Source organism: Lepidochelys kempii, chromosome 8 (genome assembly GCF_965140265.1).
Source record: "Lepidochelys kempii isolate rLepKem1 chromosome 8, rLepKem1.hap2, whole genome shotgun sequence".
NCBI classification, from domain to species: Eukaryota; Metazoa; Chordata; order Testudines; family Cheloniidae; genus Lepidochelys; species Lepidochelys kempii.
Window position 1 is genome coordinate 224,617 of NC_133263.1, and position 20,472 is coordinate 245,088.

Consider the following 20,472-nt stretch of genomic DNA (forward strand, 5'->3'; position numbering starts at 1 on the left):
ATTTCTAAAGAGCTATCACCATGCACAGTAGGAGCCAAAAATATACATGGCATCTTATGGAGAAAAAAATAAGCAAATTTAAAGGCACAAGTGTCTTATTAGACCAACACTATGATATAAGCTAATGCACTGTAGGACAGTTCATTGCACTAGCTTCTGTATGTTCCAATTATTCACTGGACACAGCTCAAAGGATAGAGACAATGTGGTAAAGAATAGTAAAAAAAGGCCTTCTCCAGACCTTTTTACACATACCATATGCGTTGTACATTTTGGGACCCAGATCAGGCCGTACAAAGTAACTCGGCAGTCTAGAGGCCAGATTCAGTCTGCCATCCCTCTTGGTATACTCTGGGAGAGGGAGGTTCTCCATCAAATCCTCAAACCTAAAGAGGTACAGCAGAGAGTACAGGAGTAGGACGACAGCACCAACAGAACTATATTGCTGAATAAGCACAAGTGTAACACAGAATCCTGTAAGTTCTGCTGTTCAGCTCACTTACCTTGTAGGCATCATGTCTCTAAAATCCTCCCCTGGAGGCCAGTCTTTTAGTTTCAGTACCATTGGCTGCCCATCATCCGACCTCAGACGCTCTGCAAGAGACAGACAAATTTTACTCAGCATGTTACATCCTTTCCCACCGCCCTTTGTATTATTTATTAAGATTGTAAACTCCTTCAGGCAGAGACTTCGTATACTGCCCAGCATACAATGGACCCTGACCTCAGTTTGGGCTCTTAGGCACTACTAGAATATACAAACAAACAAAAACAAAAAACAAGTTTTGACTCATCAAAAAGAGGAGGGGGAGAGACACTACACCCCCAAAACAGAGGCTGAGGGATCCCTCAAACCTGCTAAATCTCACCCTGCAGAACTTTTCTGGGCCTGAAAGGTGGAGTTTTCTTAATCATTCACCCTTATTCTACTTCCACTGAGGTCAAAGTTTTACCATTGACTTCAACAGCAGCAGATTTAGGTCAATGTTGAGTGATTTTGAAAATCCCACCCTATATCACTTTTGCCAACTTGGACTGCTTCCAACCCACCCCAAAATCCTTTCTGCCCAATGCAAGGAACGAGTAATGTGCTTCTTAGACAATCATACATCTGGGTGACGCTCTTACTCAAAGGTAGCAACCAATATGTTGAACACCAGCTGGAATGCATACCTCCCCGTTTCACAGAATACAGCATATTCATAGAGTAAGACATTTTACAATTGCTGTGATATGAATGCATGCCCATTTTGTCAGGTGAAAGATGTCTGGGAGCACCTTGCACCCCTTCTGACAATACTATTCCCTCTCTACAGTTTGCTGTCAACATACCATAGTTTGCCCAAGAAATCATCTCTGGATCTAGATTACACTGAAAATTCCTTCCTGTTGCCAAACCTCCCACATCTGAAGGAGGTATTCAAGAAACTAGCAGAGAGCCACTTCAAACACTTGTCCTCCACCAATATGCCTTGACTACTACATACATTCTTCCAGAGCTCTGAAGTAGCCAACCTCAAGGATGAAGTGTGGGAGACAGCGGCAGAGCCAAAATTTTGGAAACTTATTACCGGGGAAGGCAAAAATGGAGGCAGTAAGATTTTTTATCATTTGTGAAATGTAAAACTAACTTCAACTTAGCTTTTCCACAGAAGCAATTATAACAGCACAGAAGAAAGAGGTAAAGACAAAAAGCAGTAGGAGAGAAATTCAAAGACATCCCACATGGTCTCTAAACAGAAACATTAGAGTACTGACCTCCTAGGATACTGATCCTCTTTGACAGGTGCATCAATACACACTACTGTAAACCTGAGTTATCTGCTGTTTGAAATCGTTTGATAGGCCAAGCTGCACTTAGCCTAACCTTATTCTCCACTGTTCCATCATCCACTCTGTAGTAAGCCCCAGTTATTTAAGGAGCAGCATGGACTTTACAGCAAGAGGGGCATCAGTTAGAACACAAAAACAATCTACCGAGGGGGGGAAGAAGGGGGAGAGAGAAGTAAAATAATGAAATGTGCTATTCTGCCATCAGCCTGCACTTACTGGAAATGATTTCAAAGCCATCCCAGAAGTCACGCACTTTCACATCTGAAATTATGGCGCAGTTCCTGCAGTTCACCAGATCAACATCCTGGTCTCCAAATTCTAGGCTGAAGGCCTCTGGTTTCCAGAGCTCTGACTTCAGCTTCTTATGGACTCCCGAGACCAGCACAGGCTGAGGAAAGAAAGGCAGGTGCTCATTCCATGATTTGCTAAATTTATTGCATATCCAGCCAACTCACTCTCATTCTCAAGAACTGGGAAATTCTTGGCCAACACCACACAGAAGAAAGTCACCAGAAATCAGTTTCCTTTTACATATAAATCCAATCCTTGCACATCAAGCAAAAGAGCGATTAAGAGGCAAGTCACCAAATAAAATTTCAGTTTCAATGTGCAGCTGTCCTTGGAGGTTAGTCTGATTCTACATCCTCCCCATCCCAAAGGGATCCAGGGAAGCAACGTCTATGTAAATAAATAAATCTACACTTCTAACCTAATAGCATCTGTTGCTATATGTTAAGAAACATTCCTCTCAAATAGTCATATGGAATGCCACAAAATTCAATTTTATTTTATACCCTTCCTCATACTTCACACAAAATTGCACAGTCACTGACCTTCAAGAGTAGGATTAGAAGAGCTTAAAGCAGCCCGCAGGCTATCAGTGCAATACTGCTTTCAAAATACCGGCACCAGGGTCTCCAATGAGAAAACCTGCCTATTTATTTTCTCTTACCTGGCCCTGTTTCCAACACTCCCTGAAGATCTTCCAGTTGTTTTTATTGCTGGGGTCATGAAGACACAAGAGCCTTCCATCACACAGCCAGGAATGGGAGGTGTGGGGATCCAGCACGTTTAATCCCATTACCATTTCCTTCACCTCTCTCTGTGTATCAGCCAAGTTACTTGCTCGTTTTGCAGCATCAGATGTCTTCTTATTCTCCACCACAGAAGCAATTATATGATCCAGGAAATTGGGCAGACTGGCTTTGCTCTTGGCCCCCTAGAAGATACAAACCCACAGGACAAGTTTAGTCTTCCATAACTGGCATAAGGATAACTCCTCTTGGGTGTAACAGCCTCTTGTCTTTCTGTTACATAAGGATAACATCTCTTCAATGTAAACAGAAAGAGAAGAGGCTGTTACATAAGGATAACGGCTCTTGGGTGTAAGTTATGCAAGTTCCTTTCCGTCAAGGAAATTCCGATAGCAGAAGAACTGGTGAACAAATCAGTACAAGGTTAGGAGTGCTATGGACTGTCCTATACAGTTAAGGCTCGGAAAATTTGCTGAACCATCTGCTACCCAAAGTAGTAAAACTACTAAACTAAGGTGACCACCACCTACGATTCAAACCAAACCTAACACCCCATTTTATTCTTTAAAGTTATGAAAAACACGGTTACCTACCTTTCGTAACTGTTCTTCTTTGAGATGTATTACACGTGTCCATTCTGATATAGGCCTACGAGCGCCCCGAGCACAGACGCTGGAGATTTCTCCCCTAGTGGTACCTGTAGGCTTGGCACTGGCATCCCCTGGTGTCACATGCTTATAGCACCGGTATAAGGGGCTCCCGCCGAGCCTGTGCTCCTCAGTTCCTTCTTACCGACGACCTCTCTGAGAGAGAGGCTGGCGGGCGGGTCTTGGAACGGACACATGCAACACATCTCAAAGAACAGTTACGAAAGTAGGTAACTTTTTTCTTCGAGTGATTGCACATGTCCATTCCAATTTAGGCGACCAGCGAGCAGTAGATCTGGAGGTGGGCTTGGAGATCAAGTACAAGCTGACTGTAGGACCACCATCCAAAGAGGGCATTGTCTCTCGCCTGCTGTATGATAGCATAGTGTATTATAAAGGTATGCACGGAGGACTATGTTGCCGGTCTGCATATGTCCAGGATTGGAACCTGCGCTAAGAAGGCTGCCGAAGAGGCTTGGGAACTTGTGGAGTGGGCCGTTAAGTTCAACGGACGGGGAGTGCCTGCGAGGTCATAGCATGTTCCTATACAGGATGTGATCCAAGATGAGATCCTCTGGGACACCAGAAGCCCTTTCATTCTATCACCCATAGCCACAAAGAGCTGGGATGACCTGTGAAATCATTTGATTCTTTCAATATAAAACGCCAGAGCACACCAGGGAGCACAGTCGTTGCCTTTCCCTATTCGCATGAGGCTTAGGGTAGAAGACCGGTAGAAATATAGGCTGGTTGTAGTGGAATTGGGACACGACCTTTGGTAGGAATTTCAGTTGCGGCCCCAGCTGTACCTTATCTTTAAAGAAAATTGTATATGGTGGTTCTGCTGTGAGGGCTCAGATCTCCTAAACCCTCCTTGCCAAAGTAATCACCATCAAGGCGGCCGTCTTGCATGAAAGGTGCAGCAGAGAACACGCTGCCAGCAGATCAAATGGTGGTCCCGTCAACTTTGAGAGGAGCAGATTCAAGTCCCCACACAGGGGGAGGTTCCCTTATCTGTGGAAATATCTTCTCCAGACCTTTGAGTAAGCGAATTACCATTTCGTGAGAAAAAAAATGACTGTCAATCTTTAGGTGGAATGCTGAAATGGCTGCCAGGTGGACCTTCAGCGAGGCAAGGGCTAGGCCTTGCTCCTTTAATGACAAGAGGTAGTCCAAGATAAGATGGATCAAAGCTTGCATGGGCACAACTCCCTTAGCTACAGACCAGAGGGAGAATCGCTTCCACTTTGCACAGTATGCCGACCTCGTGGAGGGCTTCCTGCTGTGTAAGAGAATTCTACGGACCTGCTCTGAACAAGTCTGCTCATCAAGGTTCAGCCATGCAGATTCCAGGCCGTTAAATGCAGGGTGCTGAGGATTCTGATGCAGAAGCCAACAGCGGTCTTGTGAGATCAGGTCCAGGCACAGAGGAAGCTCGATCGGAGCCCCAAGGGAGAGACAAACAAGGGTGGCGTACCAGTGTTTCCGGGACCATGCTGTAGCTATCAGGATGACCCGAGCCCGGTCGTGTTTGATTTTTGTCACCACCTTGTGGATTAACAGAATAGGGGGAAAGGCATAGAACAGGTGATGTGACAACCTGTAGGAAAGCATCTGTCACGGAGCCTGGGCTGTGACCCCTCAGGGAGCAGAACTGATGGCACTTCCTGTTGGACTGTGTGGCAAACAGGTCTATGTGGGGAAAGCCCCACTGGAGGAAAACGCTCATTGCGATATTTGGGTGCAGACTCCACTTGTGATGTGTTGAAAAGGATCTGCTGGGCCTGTCCACAAGCTGGTTCTGCACCCCTTGCAGGTAAGAGGCCTCGATCTCAATCGAGTGAATAATGCAGAATTCCCATAGACAGATTGCTTCTTGACACAGGAGAGAAGAGCGAGCCCCTCCTTGCCTGTTTATGTAATACATGGCTGATGCATTGTCCTCGAGGATCGAGACTGTTTTGTTTGTGATGTGGGGTAAGAATGCCTGGCATGCCAGACGGACTATCCTGAGCTCCCTGACGTTGATATGGAGCAGTAGGTCCTCTGCTGACCACTGACTTTGTGTTTTGAGCAACCCTAGGTGACTCCTCAGCCCAGATCCGAGGCACTGGAGATTGGGAATACCGATGGCTGAGGCTTTGTGAAGGGAATCCCTTCGCAGACTACTCGGTGATCCAACCACCACAATAGAGAACCAAGGATTGAGGGGGCACAGTGACCGCCCTGTCCAGGTGGTGTCTTGCAGGGGAGTACACCGTAGACAACCAGGCTTGGAGAGGTCTGAGTCTGAGCCTCGCATGCTGAACGACATACGTGCACGAAGCCACGTGGCCGAGTAGACTCAAGCAGAGCCTGACCGTGGTGATTGGTTGGGACTGCATGTGACACATCAGGTCCACGATCGCCTGGAAGTGATCTTCTGGCAGAAAGGCCTTCGCCCATTGAGAGTCTAGGACTGCTCCTATGAATTCTATCCTCTGCAAGGGTACCAGGGTTGACTTCTGGACATTGATGAGAAGTCCCAGTGCCTGGAAGGTTGACTGGATAAGGGAAATGTCAGCCTACACTTGTGCTTGAGACCTGCCCTTGATGAGCCAGTCGTCGAGGTACGAGAATACATGAGCTCTTCTTCTGGGAAAAGCCGCCACCACTGCCATGCATTGGTAAAGACTCTTGGGGCCGCTGAGAGGCCCAATGGCAGGGCTGCAGATCGCTGGTTTGCCAAGAACTTCAGGAATTTTCTGTGGCCTTAGAAAATCGATATGTGGAAGTATGCATCTTAAGTCGAGGACAACATACCAATCCCCTAGATCCAGTGATGGGATGATCGATCCCAAGGAGACTATACGGAACTTCAACCTCTTGAGATATCGGTTGAGATGATGCAGGTCTAAGATAGGTCTGAGACCTCCCTTGGCCATGGGAATCAAAAAAACAACAGGAGTAAAACCTCTTTCCCTTTAGATGACCTGGGACCTCCTCCACCTCTCCCATTTCAAGGAGAGACTGAATTTCTTGCTCTAGCAGAAGCTTGTGAGAAGGGCCCCTGAAGGAGGGATGCGGAAGGTGGGAGTGAAATAAACTGGAGGGTATAACCAAACTTAACAGTGTTTAGAACCCAGCGGTTGCTGGTGATCCATTTCCAGGCCTGGAGGAAGTGGGAAAGACTGTGGAAAAAAAAGGGATAAACTAGATCATGATGAATTGGTATGCTCTCCTCAAAATGGGTGTTTCGAGGCGCCCAAGTGATGCTGGGCTGATTGAGAAGGCCCTGCAGAGGAGGAGAAGGCAGGCGTGGCCTACACCCAGAACCCTTGTTCCTACGCCTCCTATGATCGTAACGATTCTGGTGCGGGTAAAAACGGCCATATTGCTGCGGCCTATATTGCCTCCTAGGCTGCAACTGGGACTTCAAGCCCAGGGACTTCAATGTTGCCTTGGTGTCTTTAACCCTGTGGAACCTGACGTCTGTCCGCTCCGAAAAAAGCAAAAGGTCCCTCAAATGGCAGATCTTGCATTGCCTGCTGAACTTCTTGGGGGAACCCTGCCACCTGTAACCACGAGCTCCTACACACAATCCCAGCTGTGGCCATAGATCTAGCCATCGAGTCTGCAGTGTCAAGGTCTCTGCAAGGAGGCTCTGGCTACTGTTTTGCCCTCATCCACAAGTGTAGCATACTCCTGCTCACTAGCCTGGGGAAGTCTGTCTCCGTATTTGTTCATTGCCTCCCACATATTATTATCATGGCAATCCAGCAGCACTTGCTGGTTAGTTATCCTCAACTGGAGCCCCCCCATGGAATACGAATTTTTCCCCAGACGATCCTTTTTCTTAGGTTCCTTTGGCTCGGGAGTAGACCCCATCTGACCTTGGCAGCTGCCATCACGAGGGACCAGGGAGGAGGATGAGAGAACAGAAACTCACAGCCCTTGGCAGGCACAAAGTACTTCCTTTCTGTCCTCTTTGCTGGGGGTGGAATAGAGGCAGGAGTCTGCCAAATGGCCTTAATTGGTCCCAAAAGGGCATTGTGTAGAGGCAGGGCCACCTTAGCAGAGTGTGCAATCACTCCTGCAGCTGACAGAAGATCCAGAAACCTGTCTGAAGTTTCCTTGACAACCTCTGCCTACAATCCAAGATTAGAGGCCACCCTCCTTAACAAGTCTTGGTGGGCCCTTAAATCATCCTGCGGTAGGAAAGATTCTGCGCAGGAGCTTGTCCTCTGGAGAGGCTGAGGAAGAGGTGTGCGCTGCCATAGCATGCCCTGCTGTGTCTTCCCTGGGTTCACAGACTTGGGTAGTGGTATTGGTGCCGGCAATGGTGCTGGGATCTGCTCCTGCACTGGTCCGGGGGGTTGGCTCTGGAGGGCCTCTGTGCACCAAGGCTGCCGCTACAGTCTGAGCACGCTGAGTAGGAGCAGTGTAAGCCAATCCCTTGGCCTAGGGGAAAACCCCAGGGGTTCTAAAAAGGCCATTGCAGGGGCACTGGACCCCACAGGCCCATAGGCCAGGTCCCTTGGGTCATTCCTGCTCCTGGCGCTCCCAACGGCAGCGTTGCCTGTGGGGACTGGCGTGGAGCTTCCCTTCTGTGCCAATGTCTTGAATAATCTAATCCCGAGTCAGAGCTCGATGAAGACGCCGCCGCAGACAACCACCTAGGTGACCACAGTGGGGCCGATCCTCCTGGTGCCAGCGATCGGTGCCATGGAGACATTTCTGGTGAGGCAATGAAGGGGGGTGGGTTTCTCCTAGAGGCTGGTCTTGAAATCGGCTTAAAGGCAGTCAATACCTCGATGCCACTGAGTGGCACCGCTGGTGCCGCTTCCTGTGTCCCGGCAGGACTCGGCACTGAGAGTCATTAGCTCCTTCGCAGTGGAGTAGGCTTCTGGGGTCAATGGCATTACAAACTGGTTCGCCAGGTGCTGACCCATCGGTTAGTCAAGCGCTACTGGGGTCTGTGGTGCCTGCGTTGGTGTCTCTGCCAGCGGTTGTCGCAGTACCAAGGAGGGAGAACAGCCCTGCATGGGTCTTGCTCTATCCCACTGTGCACGCTTGTCTGCCTTCAGTGCTGGCGAGCGAGTCTTCTCCTGGTTGCCCTGGCGCTGCTGCTTCTTTGGCACTGTTGAGGAGGACCAGTGCTGAGAGCCCCTACCTGCTGGCAGTGCACTTTGCACTCATGCCCAAGTACTCAGTGCTGAGGCAGGTCTCAGTGCCATCTCCGTAAGTAGGACTTTCAGCCTTGTTGCTGTGTCCTTCTGCGTATGGGGCTTAAATTCCCAGCAGATGTTGCAGCGCTCTTTTCTATGACCCTCTCCCAAACACTTGAGACAACTCAAGTGAGGGTCACTAGTAGGCATAGGCTTGCCGCACAAAGAGCACGGTTTAAACCCCGGCACCCGGGGAGGGACAGACCACCTCTCCGAGTATGAAGAGGAATCACAGTCCTAAACTAAACTACTACACTATGGAACTAACTATTTACTATGAAGGAACAGTGGAAACCACTAAAAGCACTTTATTTTAAAGGCAAGAGGGGGGAAAGTTCCGACAGCTGCATAGGTGATAAGAAGGAACTGAGGAGCATGGTCTCGGCGGGAGCCCCTTAAACCGGCGCTATGAGCGTGTGACACCAGGGGGTGCCAGTGCCAAGCCTACAGATACCACTAGGGGAAGAATCTCAAACAGCTGTGCTTGGGGCACTCACACATCTAAATCGGAATAGACTTGTGCAATCACTCAAAGGTTAGTATTCTCCTGTATTTCATTGTAACATTTAAAAAAAATTAAACACACAAAGTGTAACTTAGATTTCTTGCTTTTGTTGTTCATGCTTCCCCTCACTTCCCAGCTAAGAGGCCAAATGTGATCCTCTGATGTATAAGCAGGGAAATAACAAGTAGGAGTAGGGAGGCAGTATTATACACCTGGGGGAATTCTGTGCTACTGCGCGCATGTATAATTAATAAGCCCCGCATACTTTTATTTTTTTGCGCAGAAAAATGCTTCTGCCTAAATGTTGCTGCAGTTCCCCTTTTTGCCCATGAGGGGGTGCTGTGGCAACAGAACAAAGCAGTAGCTCCCAGCCAGCGAGGGAAGAGAAAGAGGCCTGCCTTCTTTGCAGCGGGTCAGGTCAGGAGCCAGGGGATCATAAGGGCTAGTGAGGGAGAACAGACTGGAGCAGGGGCCGAATAGGAGTGAAGGCACAGGGCCACATGGTGATGGGGGACAGGGTGCAGAGCTGCACAGGGACAGGGGAATGGCTGGGTGGGGGCACAGACACACATGGGGACAGGGGGAGGGGTTATACAGCCACATAGGGATGGGGAGGGGATGCAGCACCACATGGGGATGGGGGAAATGGGCGTCTGATGTGGGATGGAAGGACATGTGGACTGTGGGTGCAAGGACACATGGGGATGCAGGAACACATGGGGACAGGGGCAGATGTGCCTGACTGAATTGGAGAGGCTAGAGGTCTGCCAGGGTCTGCATGGGGGAAGCTCCCTAACAATCCATCCCCAGCCCCCCCCTCACATCCCCCCAAAACCTGTTCCATACTTTTCTCACCCATACCCAACAACCCCCAAGTTCATACCCAGGCTCCTTCCCAGCAATTTACTTCCCTCTCCCTTAGCTCCTCCATTATCCCGACACTTTTGTACGGCTTCTGAGGGGTTCGGGAAATATGGTTCTGTAGTTTATTGTAGTTTAAATCAATTATTACTCAGAGTTCTCTATTAATATGCCTAGTAAGGAATCTATTTATCAAAAAATATTTCCTGAATCTTTTTTTGTCGTCTATGTTATTACAGACTTACTTGCTGACAGGTATTTTGAAATAAATGACCAAAAATAATTGAAAGTGGTGTGATTATATTGTGTTATTCTGACAAATTAAATATGCAGAGTTTTAAAATACTTAAATTAAAAAGTAAGTATTTAAAGAATTTAATTTTTTGGCCCAGAATTCCCACAGGAGTATTATTTCCAAATACAGCATCAGTGAGACCATTGTGTCCAGTTCTGATGTTCACACTTAAAAAAGGACTTTGAAAATTTGGATGAAGGTTCAAAATAGAGCTAAAAGAATGATCTGAGGTCTGGAAAACATGTCTTATAGTGGGAGACTTAGGCTCAATCTATTTAGTCTATCAAAGGGAAGTTTAAGAGGTCAGTTGATCATGTTATACAAGCACCTTCATAGAGAAGACATTTCTGATAGCAAATGGTTCTTTAATCTAGCAGACAACACGTAAATTGGAAGCTGAAGCTAGACAAATTTAGACTTTAGAAATAAAGGCACACATTTTAAAGAATCATAGAACATCTGTGTTGGAAGGGACCTCAGGAGGTCATCTAGTCCAAACCCCTGCTCAAAGTAGGACCAATCCCCAACTAAATCATCCCAGCCAGGGCTTTGTCAAGCCTGACCTTAAAAACTGAAAAAGTAGCCACTGGAACAATTTAAGGTGATGGACACTGTGGATTCTCCATCAGCTGAAGTCTTTAAATCAAGCCTGGAGATCACACTAAAAGATATGTTATTGCTCAAAAAGAAGTTTAGAGTTGATGAAGAAACAACCGAGTAAGATTTTAATGGCTTGTGTTATGCAGGTCCGACTAGATCATTCTTCCCTTTCTGGCTTTAAAATGAATCTTTCCAGAAGAGGGGCTATTCAACCTTAATTTGTCCCCCAAATTGTCTCTGTATGCATTACAATAACATGTATCAATGGCTGAACATACCATATTTTAACTTGATTAAGTTTTGCACTTAAAGCAGAGATTCAACATTAGAATTCAAAATAATCTTGAATGGAGAAGTGGTCTGAAATAAATAGGATGACAAATGTCCTTCAGTTAGGACAAAAGCAAAGTACTACACTTAGGAAGGAACAATCAATTGCACAAATACAAAATGGAAAATGACTGCCTTGGAAGGACTACTACAGAAAAGGATTGAGGGTTATAGTAGATCACAAAGTGAATGAGTCAACAGTGTAATGGGAAATGATCCCATCGTTGAGAACCCTCCTACTAGCAGATGTCATGGTATCCCTCTCGCACTGAGGATACCCCTCCTGGGGAGAGGACCACAGTCACTAGGAAAGACAGGAAATAGTAATGGGGGATTTGACTATTAAAAACATAGATAGTTGGGTTTGAGATGACTGGGAGAACTGCATGGTTAATTGCTTGACGGGTGCAAAAGTTGTGTACCTCTTGAGACATCTGAATAGACACACGTGCAGTGCTGGGGAAAAACTGGTAGTTGTGCTGCAGGTAGGTACCAATGACATAGGGAAAGGTAGTAGAGAGGTCCTGGAGACCAAATTTAGGCTGCTAGGTAAGAGATTCAAGTCCAGGACCTTCATGGCGGCATTCTCTGAAATGCTTCCAGTTCCATGAGGAGGGCCAGTTAGACAGGCAGAACTTCAGGTTCTCAATGTGTGGATGAGACTATGGTGTTGGGAGGAGAGATTTAGGCTTATTTGGAACTAGGGAACATTTTGGGAAAGGACAAGTCTATACAGGAAGAATGGGCTTCATCTAAACCAAAACAGACCCAGACTGCTGTCATGTAAAATTTAAAAGGTAATACAGGAGTTTCAAAACTGAGGGGTTGGCGAAAGCCAACAGGTGTGGAGGAGCACACGGTTCAGACAGAGACATCCCTCAGGGGTGGATTTATAATAGGATATAGTGTCCCTTTAAAAGATGATAGGATAGAAGTTGATAAAGTGTAGACGGGAACTGAAGAGAAACAGTCAAACAAAAAGGAGTCTCATTCAATTACATCACGTAAGGCAGACAACGAAATATTGACAAATTTCATAACTGTTTGTATACATACTATAAGATACTAAGATGGATGAACTCAAGTGCCTGGTATCAAAATGAGTATATTGGTATGATAGGTATCACAAAAACTTGATGGAATCAGGATAATCAGAGGGACACGGTAATACCAGTGTATAAAATATATTGCAATGACAGGATAGGTCGTGCCGGTGGGGGAATGGCACTATCCGTGAAAAAGCATAGAGTCAAAGTAAAAATCTTGCATAAATCAAACTGCTCCATGGAATCTCTATGGATAAATATTCCATGATTGAATAATAAGTCTGTAGTAGTAGGAATATACTACTGACCACCTAACCAGTATGGTGGTGGTGATTGTGAAATGCTCAGTGAGGTTAAATAGGCTACAAAAAACAGAAAACCTAATAATGGGGGAGTTCAACTATCCTCATATTGACTAGGTGCATGTCACCAGAGAATGGGATGCAGAGATAAAATTTCTAGACATGATGAATGACTGCTTCTTGGAGAGCTAGTCCTGGAACCCACAAGAGGAGAGGCAATTCTTGATTTAGTCTTAAGTGGAGCACAGAATCTGGTCCAAGAGGTAAATATAGCTGAACCTCTCAGTTATAGTGACCCTACTGTAGTTAAATTTAACATTCTTGCAGAGGGAAAAATGCCAAAGAAACCCACTGGCATTTTTCTTTAAAACAACAAGGAAACTAGTTAAATGGAAATTAAAAGGAACAGTCACAAAAGTGAGATACCTGCAGGCTGCAAAGAAACTATTAAAGAACACTACAAAAGGCTCCAACCAAATGTATACCCCTAATAAGAATAGTAAATAATAAATAATAATAAAGTAATAATAAAAAAGTAAGAGGACCAAAAAAATGCTGCCATCACTACACAGAAGAGTACAAGGGATGGTTAGAGGCAAAAAGGCATCCTTTAAAAATTGCAAATCATACCCTACTGAAGAAAACAGAAGGAATATAAACTCTGGCAAGTCAAATATAAATATAATGAAGCAGGCCAAAAAAGAATTTGAAGAGCAACTCACAAAAGAGACACAAACTAACCAAAAATAAATTTAAAGTACACCAGAAGCAGGAAGCCTACCAAAAATTAATGGGGCCACTGGACAATCAAAGTTATAAAGGAATACTCTGGGAAGACAAATGCTGCTACAGAGAAGCTAAATGAATTATTTGCATCTGTCTTCACTACAGAAGATGTGACAGATTCCCCACACCTGAGCCATTGTTTTAAGGTGACAAATCTGAGTGACTGTCCAAGATTGAGGCATCAGTAGAGGTAGATTTGAAACAAACTGATAAATTAAACAGTAATAAGTCACGAGGACCAGATGGTATTCACCCAATAGTTCTGAAGGAACTCAGATATGAAATCGCACAACTACTAACTATGGTATGTAACCTATAGCTTAAATCAGCTTCAGATGACTGGAAGAAGCTAACTTAATGCTGATTTTTAAAAAAGGCTCCAGAGGTGATCCTGGCAATTAAAGGCTGGTAAGTGTAGTCAGTTGTTGGCTGCGTGTGTGCTCTCTGCATGCTGCACTGGCTCTGATCAGATAGCCTGTACAGCAGACTCCAACTGAACTGTCCAAAAAGACCACAGACTTGGTTCCGTAACAAAGGCACTTGGCCAGGTTTATTGTTGACGAGCACGGTCCAAGCTCCCCAGATCAATGTCTACAGTTACACTAGCACCAGCACATGTATGCCATAGACACAGCTCAGCGAACGGCAGGACTTTCCATTCCCCCCTCGGCTGGACAAAGACACCCCGTCTGAAACCCTTCTTTATACACTGATACAAACAAGTTATGTATCCTCCCTCTGACGTAGCTAGTTCCACCTTTTATCTTATACATGTTGGTTCTATCAAAACATCTCTATCCATTACGCTGTCATCCTGACCTTATCTTTAGGAGGGGTCAGTATGTCCCTGTGGTCTTCGGGGAGTGTGTTCACACCATACTTGGTATTAAAATGTCCTGGTACCACTCTTCTGGAATGTGTTTACATGAGTATCCTGTGCCTAGCACTTCTTAGGAATGTTTATGGTTTTGCAATACCACCCCTGTTCTTGCCAGGTTCTGTAAACTTGCAAGCTGGCATGTTATGTAACTGGGCCTGACTTCAGCTAACTTTACTTTATATCATCAGGGCCCAACTACTACTTTAGTTCAGGCCTCATGGTGCGGGCTCTCTCTTTCTTCTACAACAAACATAACTTCAGTACCAGGCAAACTGGTTAAAAATATAGTAAACAACAGAATGATCAGATACACAAATGCTACAGTATGTTGGGGAAGAGTTCACCCAGCTCTTGTAAAGAGAAATCATGTCTCACCAATCTATTAAAATTCTTTGGAGGAGTCAACAAGCATGTGGACAAAGGTGATCCAGTCATATAGTGTATGTGGACTTTCAGAAAGACTTTGACAAGGTTCCTCACCAAAGGCTCTTAAGCAAAGTGAGCAGTCATAGGATGAGAGGGATGGTCCTCTCATGGATCAGTAACTGTTTAAAAGATAGGAAACAAAGGGTAGGAATAAATGGTGAGTTTTCACAATGGAAAGAGGTAAATAGCAGGGTCTCACAAAGATCTGTACTCGGACCTATGCTGTTCAACATATTCATAAACGATGTGGAAAAGGTGATGAACAATGGAGGTGGCAAAGTTAGCAGATGATACTAAACTACCCCACATAGTAAAGTCCAAAGCTAATTGCAAACAGTTACAAAGGGATCTCATTAAACTGGGTGACAGGGCAACAAAATGGCAGATGACATTCAGTGTTGGTAAGTCCAAAGTAATGCACATTGGAAAATCCCAATTCACAGTCAATCTGTGGAACTCATTGCCAGAGGATGTTGTGAAGGCCAAAAGTATAATTGGGTTAAAGAAAGAATTAGATAAATTCATGTAGGATAGATCCATCAATGGCTATGAGGCAAGATGGTCAGGGACACAAACCCATGCTCCAGGTGTCCCTAGCCTGTGACTGCCAGAAGCTGGGAGTGGATGACAGGGGATGGATCACTTGACAATTCCTGTGTTCTGTTCATTCCCTTTGAAGCTTCTGGAAACTGACTGCTGTCAGAAGACAGGATACTGAGCTAGATGGCCCATTGGTCTGACCCATTATGGCCATTCTTATGCTCTTAGTTACTGTTGCAAAAAAAGCGAACATCATTCTGGGATGTAGTAGCAGGAGTGTTGTAAGCAAGACAAGAAATAATTCTTCCACTCTACTCAGCACTAATAAGACCTCATCTAGAGTACTGTGTCCAATTCTGGGCGACCACACTTCAGGAAGATGTGGACAAACTGGAGAAAGTTCAGAGGAGAGCAACAAAAATGATCAAAGGTCTAGAAAACATGACTTATGAGGAAAGACTGAAAAAATTGGGTTTGTTTAGTCTGGGGAAGCAAAGACTAAGGGGAGACATTATAACAATCTTCAAGTATGTAAAAGGTTGTTAGAAAGAGAAGGGTGGTAAACTGATCTCCTTATCCACTGAGAACTGGACAAGTAGTAATGGGTTTAAATTGCAGCAAGGGAGATTTAGTTTAGACATTAGGAAACACTTCCAAACTGTAAGGGTAGTTAAGCACTGGAACAAATTACCTAAGGAGGTCATGGAGTCTCTGTCACTGGAGTTTTTAAGAATAGATAATACTTAGTTCTGCCTCAATTCAGGAGGCTGGACTAGATGACGTATCGAGGTCCCTTTCAGTCCTACATTTCTATGACTATGATCTAATCTTATGTATGAGAAATATAGCATAGAGTCCCCAAAATTACCTTGAGTAACAATGAATTTTCTGAGAATGTATAAGTAAATTTGTTAATTAGATTAGGAATTAAAATTAAAAGTAGGCCTTTTAATAAATTTTGCATAGTGACAGATTTTTTCAGCTCCTAATCTCAATAAGATCACCACAAACTCTTCAAACTTCCCAAAAAGTTACTCATTTCACTATAGTGCAGCCTGAGTTCATTTTTTCCCCCCACAGAATTAATGGTGATTCTTTCTGTTGTTCTTCATAATGGAAACTTTCTCTTTAAGCAGAAGCAGAAGAATGCAATGTTCTACTTCAGAGAATTCCAAGAACTCCTCCCTTCTTTCAAAATGGTGAACATCTCCTATTGTTAATGGGACTAAAGCCACAAGTGCCCTCACAGTTGGTGGCCATTTTGAGAAGGGTACATTTTGTCTCTCTCATTGTTCTCAATGGGATGGAGTGTCTCCAGCTTTTCACAGCATAGGGGGCTGATCATCTTCCCTGATGGTACCCACTGGCTTCAGTCCCATTGACAACAGTGAGAGGGGGCAGACATTTCGAACAGGAGTAACTGAAAATTTCAATTATTAAAATAAAAGAAAGACCATTACTCCCAAAATAGCTTTTAAAAAACTTCCCATTGCAGAAGCATGTAGCCACAAAATCAGAGAGGCTAAGACACAAAATGAGTTACACCTAGCCAGGGACAGAAAACAACAAAAAGAGGTTCTGTAAATACATTAGGAACAAGAGAAAGATGAAGGCGGTGAGCTAATAGTTGATGACTTCAAGAAGTGTTTAAAGCTGGTTTGCTTCAGTCCTCACTAAAACAGTTAATTGCGAACAGATACTCAACACAATATTAACAAGAAGGAAGATAAGCCAAAATAGGGAAAGAATGGGTTAAAGACTATTTAGATAAGTTAGATAGTTAAATAATATTTAGATAAATAAAAATCAGCAGGGCGTGATAAATTTCATCTAGGGTACTTAAGGAACTAGCTGAAAGAATCTCAGAACCACTAGCAATTATCTTTGAAAACTCATGGAGGATTGGTATGGCCCCAGAGGACTGGAGAAGGGCAAACAGAGTATGTATCTTTGAAAAGGGGAACAAAGAAAACCCAGGGAATTCTAGGCCAGTCAGCTCAATTTCTATACCTGGAAAGAAACTGGAATAAATTAAACACTTCTTAAACACCTAGAAGATATGGTAGTAAGCAATAGCCAGCATGAATTTGTCAAGAGGAACCCCCCCCCCCCGAAAACCATGTTTGACATAACTGTCTTCTTTGACAGGGTTACTGGCCTAGTGGATGGGAGCGGGGGGAGGGGTAGATGTGATAAGTCTTGATTTTAGTATTGCTTCTGACATACTCCATCATGACATTCTTGTGAGCAAACTAGGGATGTGTGTGGTCTAGATTAAACTACTACAAGGTGGGTGCACAACTGGTTGAAAGACAGCACTCAAAGAGGATTTATCAATTGTTCATTGTCAAATTGGGAGGGCACACCATGTGGAGTCCCATATTGGGGTCAGTCCTGGGTCTAGTAGCATTCAGTATTTTCATTAATGGAGAGTATGCTTATAAAATCTGCAGATTACACCAAGCTGGGAGAGATGCAAGCACGTTGCAGGACAGGAAGCCCTTCAAACATCATACGTTGCGTCACTGAGTACTGAAAGCAGCCAACCCTCATAACTGGGAAAACAATGATTACACCCTATGTCTTGAATATCAGAATTATATTGGGATCTGCTATTGCCAGTCAATCCAAAGGTATTTCCCCCTCCAATTATGCAGTCAATTGGCAAAATCATGGCATGGCTGCAGATGTTCAGGAACAGCTGTTTATACTTTTCAGGGCCAATATTTCTCAATACAACTGTATGAAACTACATGAGTGTTTTCCCCTAGTTATCATATATACAGTCTTAGCAGGAACAAGCCATAGATGAGAACTGCCTGCTTTACAGTGGACTGAGAGCACATGCTTTGGGAGAAAAAAGGTCTTTGAAGCTTTGCAACAATCAGTCCTTCCAGAAGGGTTGGACTGGCAAGGATGTGTGTATTTGGATTAATGGTGCTCAAACTACAACAAAAAACTGTAACCTTGTTACTAGAATCTTGCTGACTGCACTCCAAGCCATTTGGACTCGCTGTTGAATTCACTGGGAAGTTTTTGAGGCAAGGCAGATGGCAAGTGAAACTGTAAAAGTTGTGAATTTTAATAAAGGAAAGCCTAGTACAGGCCTCTTTGATATCTTACATAAAGAAATGATTACTTGACATTGGCCATTCCTACTCCATGCTGAACTTCATTGGCTTTCATCTCAAAGTTTTTAATTGAGTGTTTGAGCTCAGAGAAGCAACAACAGATTTTTCTTGATGCATTTAGCTCTGCTCTTGTGAATATTTCACTGACCAGCACTGGCTTGCTCTGAATGCTTCTCTTCAGGAGCAGAATTTTGTGCCCCTTATTGATAAGTGTCAGTGGGGCTTGGCTCAATACCTGTATGGAAAAGGTTGAGAACCACTGTCTTAATCATATGGATACTGCATGGCATCACTACCAGGCACTTAAACAACCTTAACTGTACCCTATGTGTGCATTTGAAGAACAGCAGTGAAAACTGCCAATTCTCTGAGGAATATGAAGAAACCATAATGCACCTCGTCACAGTGTTGTTAGGGACAGTATGTGGTTAAGGAAAACAGGGTGAATATAGGACATTCCTTCCTGACCCTTGAAGCAATCCCTTTGCTTTGACGCATGTGATGATCACCTGCATTGTCTTAGTCGGCAGAACTACATATATTCTTAGTGTCATAATATTTTCAGAGCCTTTTAAAAATCTATTCACAACTATTGGCCTTGGTTTTCTGTGACAATGAACGCCTCTCCCTTTTAACACATTCCATTCTTCTCTCCACCAAAGGTAAACAACTTAAGTTGTCAAGACCCCATCTTCCCTAACTGCAAAAGTTCAAGTATCCTAATATTTATAGCAGACAGGCAGTATCTCCTTGTTCCTCAGTTGCATTATCTGTCTGCCACCAGCCATCAGCATAATTTGAGTACATTCCACATAAAAATCAACAGTCCCTAGATTTCATGGAACCTCTGGCTTTTCTTTTTGGGGTAAAAAGTCCAGTTGGGGTAGCATTTTTGGTTTTGATTGTTTAAGTTTTCTTCATTAATTTTTTGGGGTAGAGGTTGGTTGGGGTTGTTTTTTTTTTGGTAGAAGGGTGTGTGTCAATGTATAATGACAGGTTTCAGAGTAACAGCCGTGTTAGTCTGTATTCGCAAAAAGAAAAGGAGTACTTGTGGCACCTTAGAGACTAACCAATTTATTTGAGCATGAGCTTTCGTGAGCTACAGCTCACTTCATCGGATGCATACCGTGGAAACCGCAGCAGACATTATAGACACACAGAGATCATGAAACAATACCTCCTCCCACCCCACTGTCCTGCTGGTAATAGCTTATCTAAAGTGATCATCAAGTTGGGCCATTTCCAGCACAAATCCAGGTTCTCTCACCCCCCCCCCCCCCCCCCACAAACTCACTCTCCTGCTGGTAATAGCCCATCCAAAGTGAGAGAGTTGTCACTTTGGATGGGCTATTACCAGCAGGAGAGTGAGTTTGTGTGTGTGTGTGGGGGGGGGGGGGGTGGTGGAGGGTGAGAAAACCTGGATTTGTGCTGGAAATGGCCCAACTTGATGATCACTTTAGATAAGCTATTACCAGCAGGACAGTGGGGTGGGAGGAGGTATTGGTTCATGATCTCTGTGTGTCTATAATGTCTGCTGCGGTTTCCACGGTATGCATCCGATGAAGTGAGCTGTAGCTCACGAAAGCTCATGCTCAAATAAATTGGTTAGTCTCTAAGGTGCCACAAGTACTCCTTTTCTTTTTGTGTCAATGTAGTGTGTCATTCTTAGGACAGAAAGGCATTTTTAAAGGAGGAAAGTTTTGCACTGTTTCTCATGATACCCAGACTCTAGATTTTCCTAATCACCTCTAGAAGTTTGTCCCATAGCTTGATCCCCTCAACCAACACCAGAGATAAAATGGACTTAAATAAAGCAGGACCTCTGAGAAAAGACTGCTTCTAAATCAGGCTTTTATGGGGAAGCAGTACCTAACTGACTAACTCCTCCCTCAGAGCATTTCTCCATGACTGCACCAGATGAAGCCCCATAAAACTAACAACTGTGTTAAATCTTACAGCTCTTTTGAAAAATAATGCTTTTGTTTCTACCCATGTGTCCCAAAAGAATTCTGTTGAAATGTAGATAAAACTGACAGACCCTAAGGAATT

The 20,472-nt window shown here is 44.5% G+C and overlaps 1 protein-coding gene across 3 annotated transcripts in view; it reads right to left on the reverse strand.

Moving 5' to 3' along the window:
• The window catches only part of KDM3B (lysine demethylase 3B), a 132,430-nt gene that overhangs the window by 12,437 nt on the left and 99,521 nt on the right, over positions 1–20,472 (reverse strand). For all 3 annotated transcript variants that reach the window (XM_073355004.1, XM_073355003.1, XM_073355005.1), the window contains 4 exons: positions 2,786–3,052; positions 2,050–2,221; positions 504–594; positions 256–386 (listed from right to left, as the gene is read on the reverse strand). In XM_073355004.1, the coding sequence (XP_073211105.1) occupies positions 256–386; positions 504–594; positions 2,050–2,221; positions 2,786–3,052 (661 nt within the window). The remainder of the gene's footprint in view (positions 1–255; positions 387–503; positions 595–2,049; positions 2,222–2,785; positions 3,053–20,472) is intronic.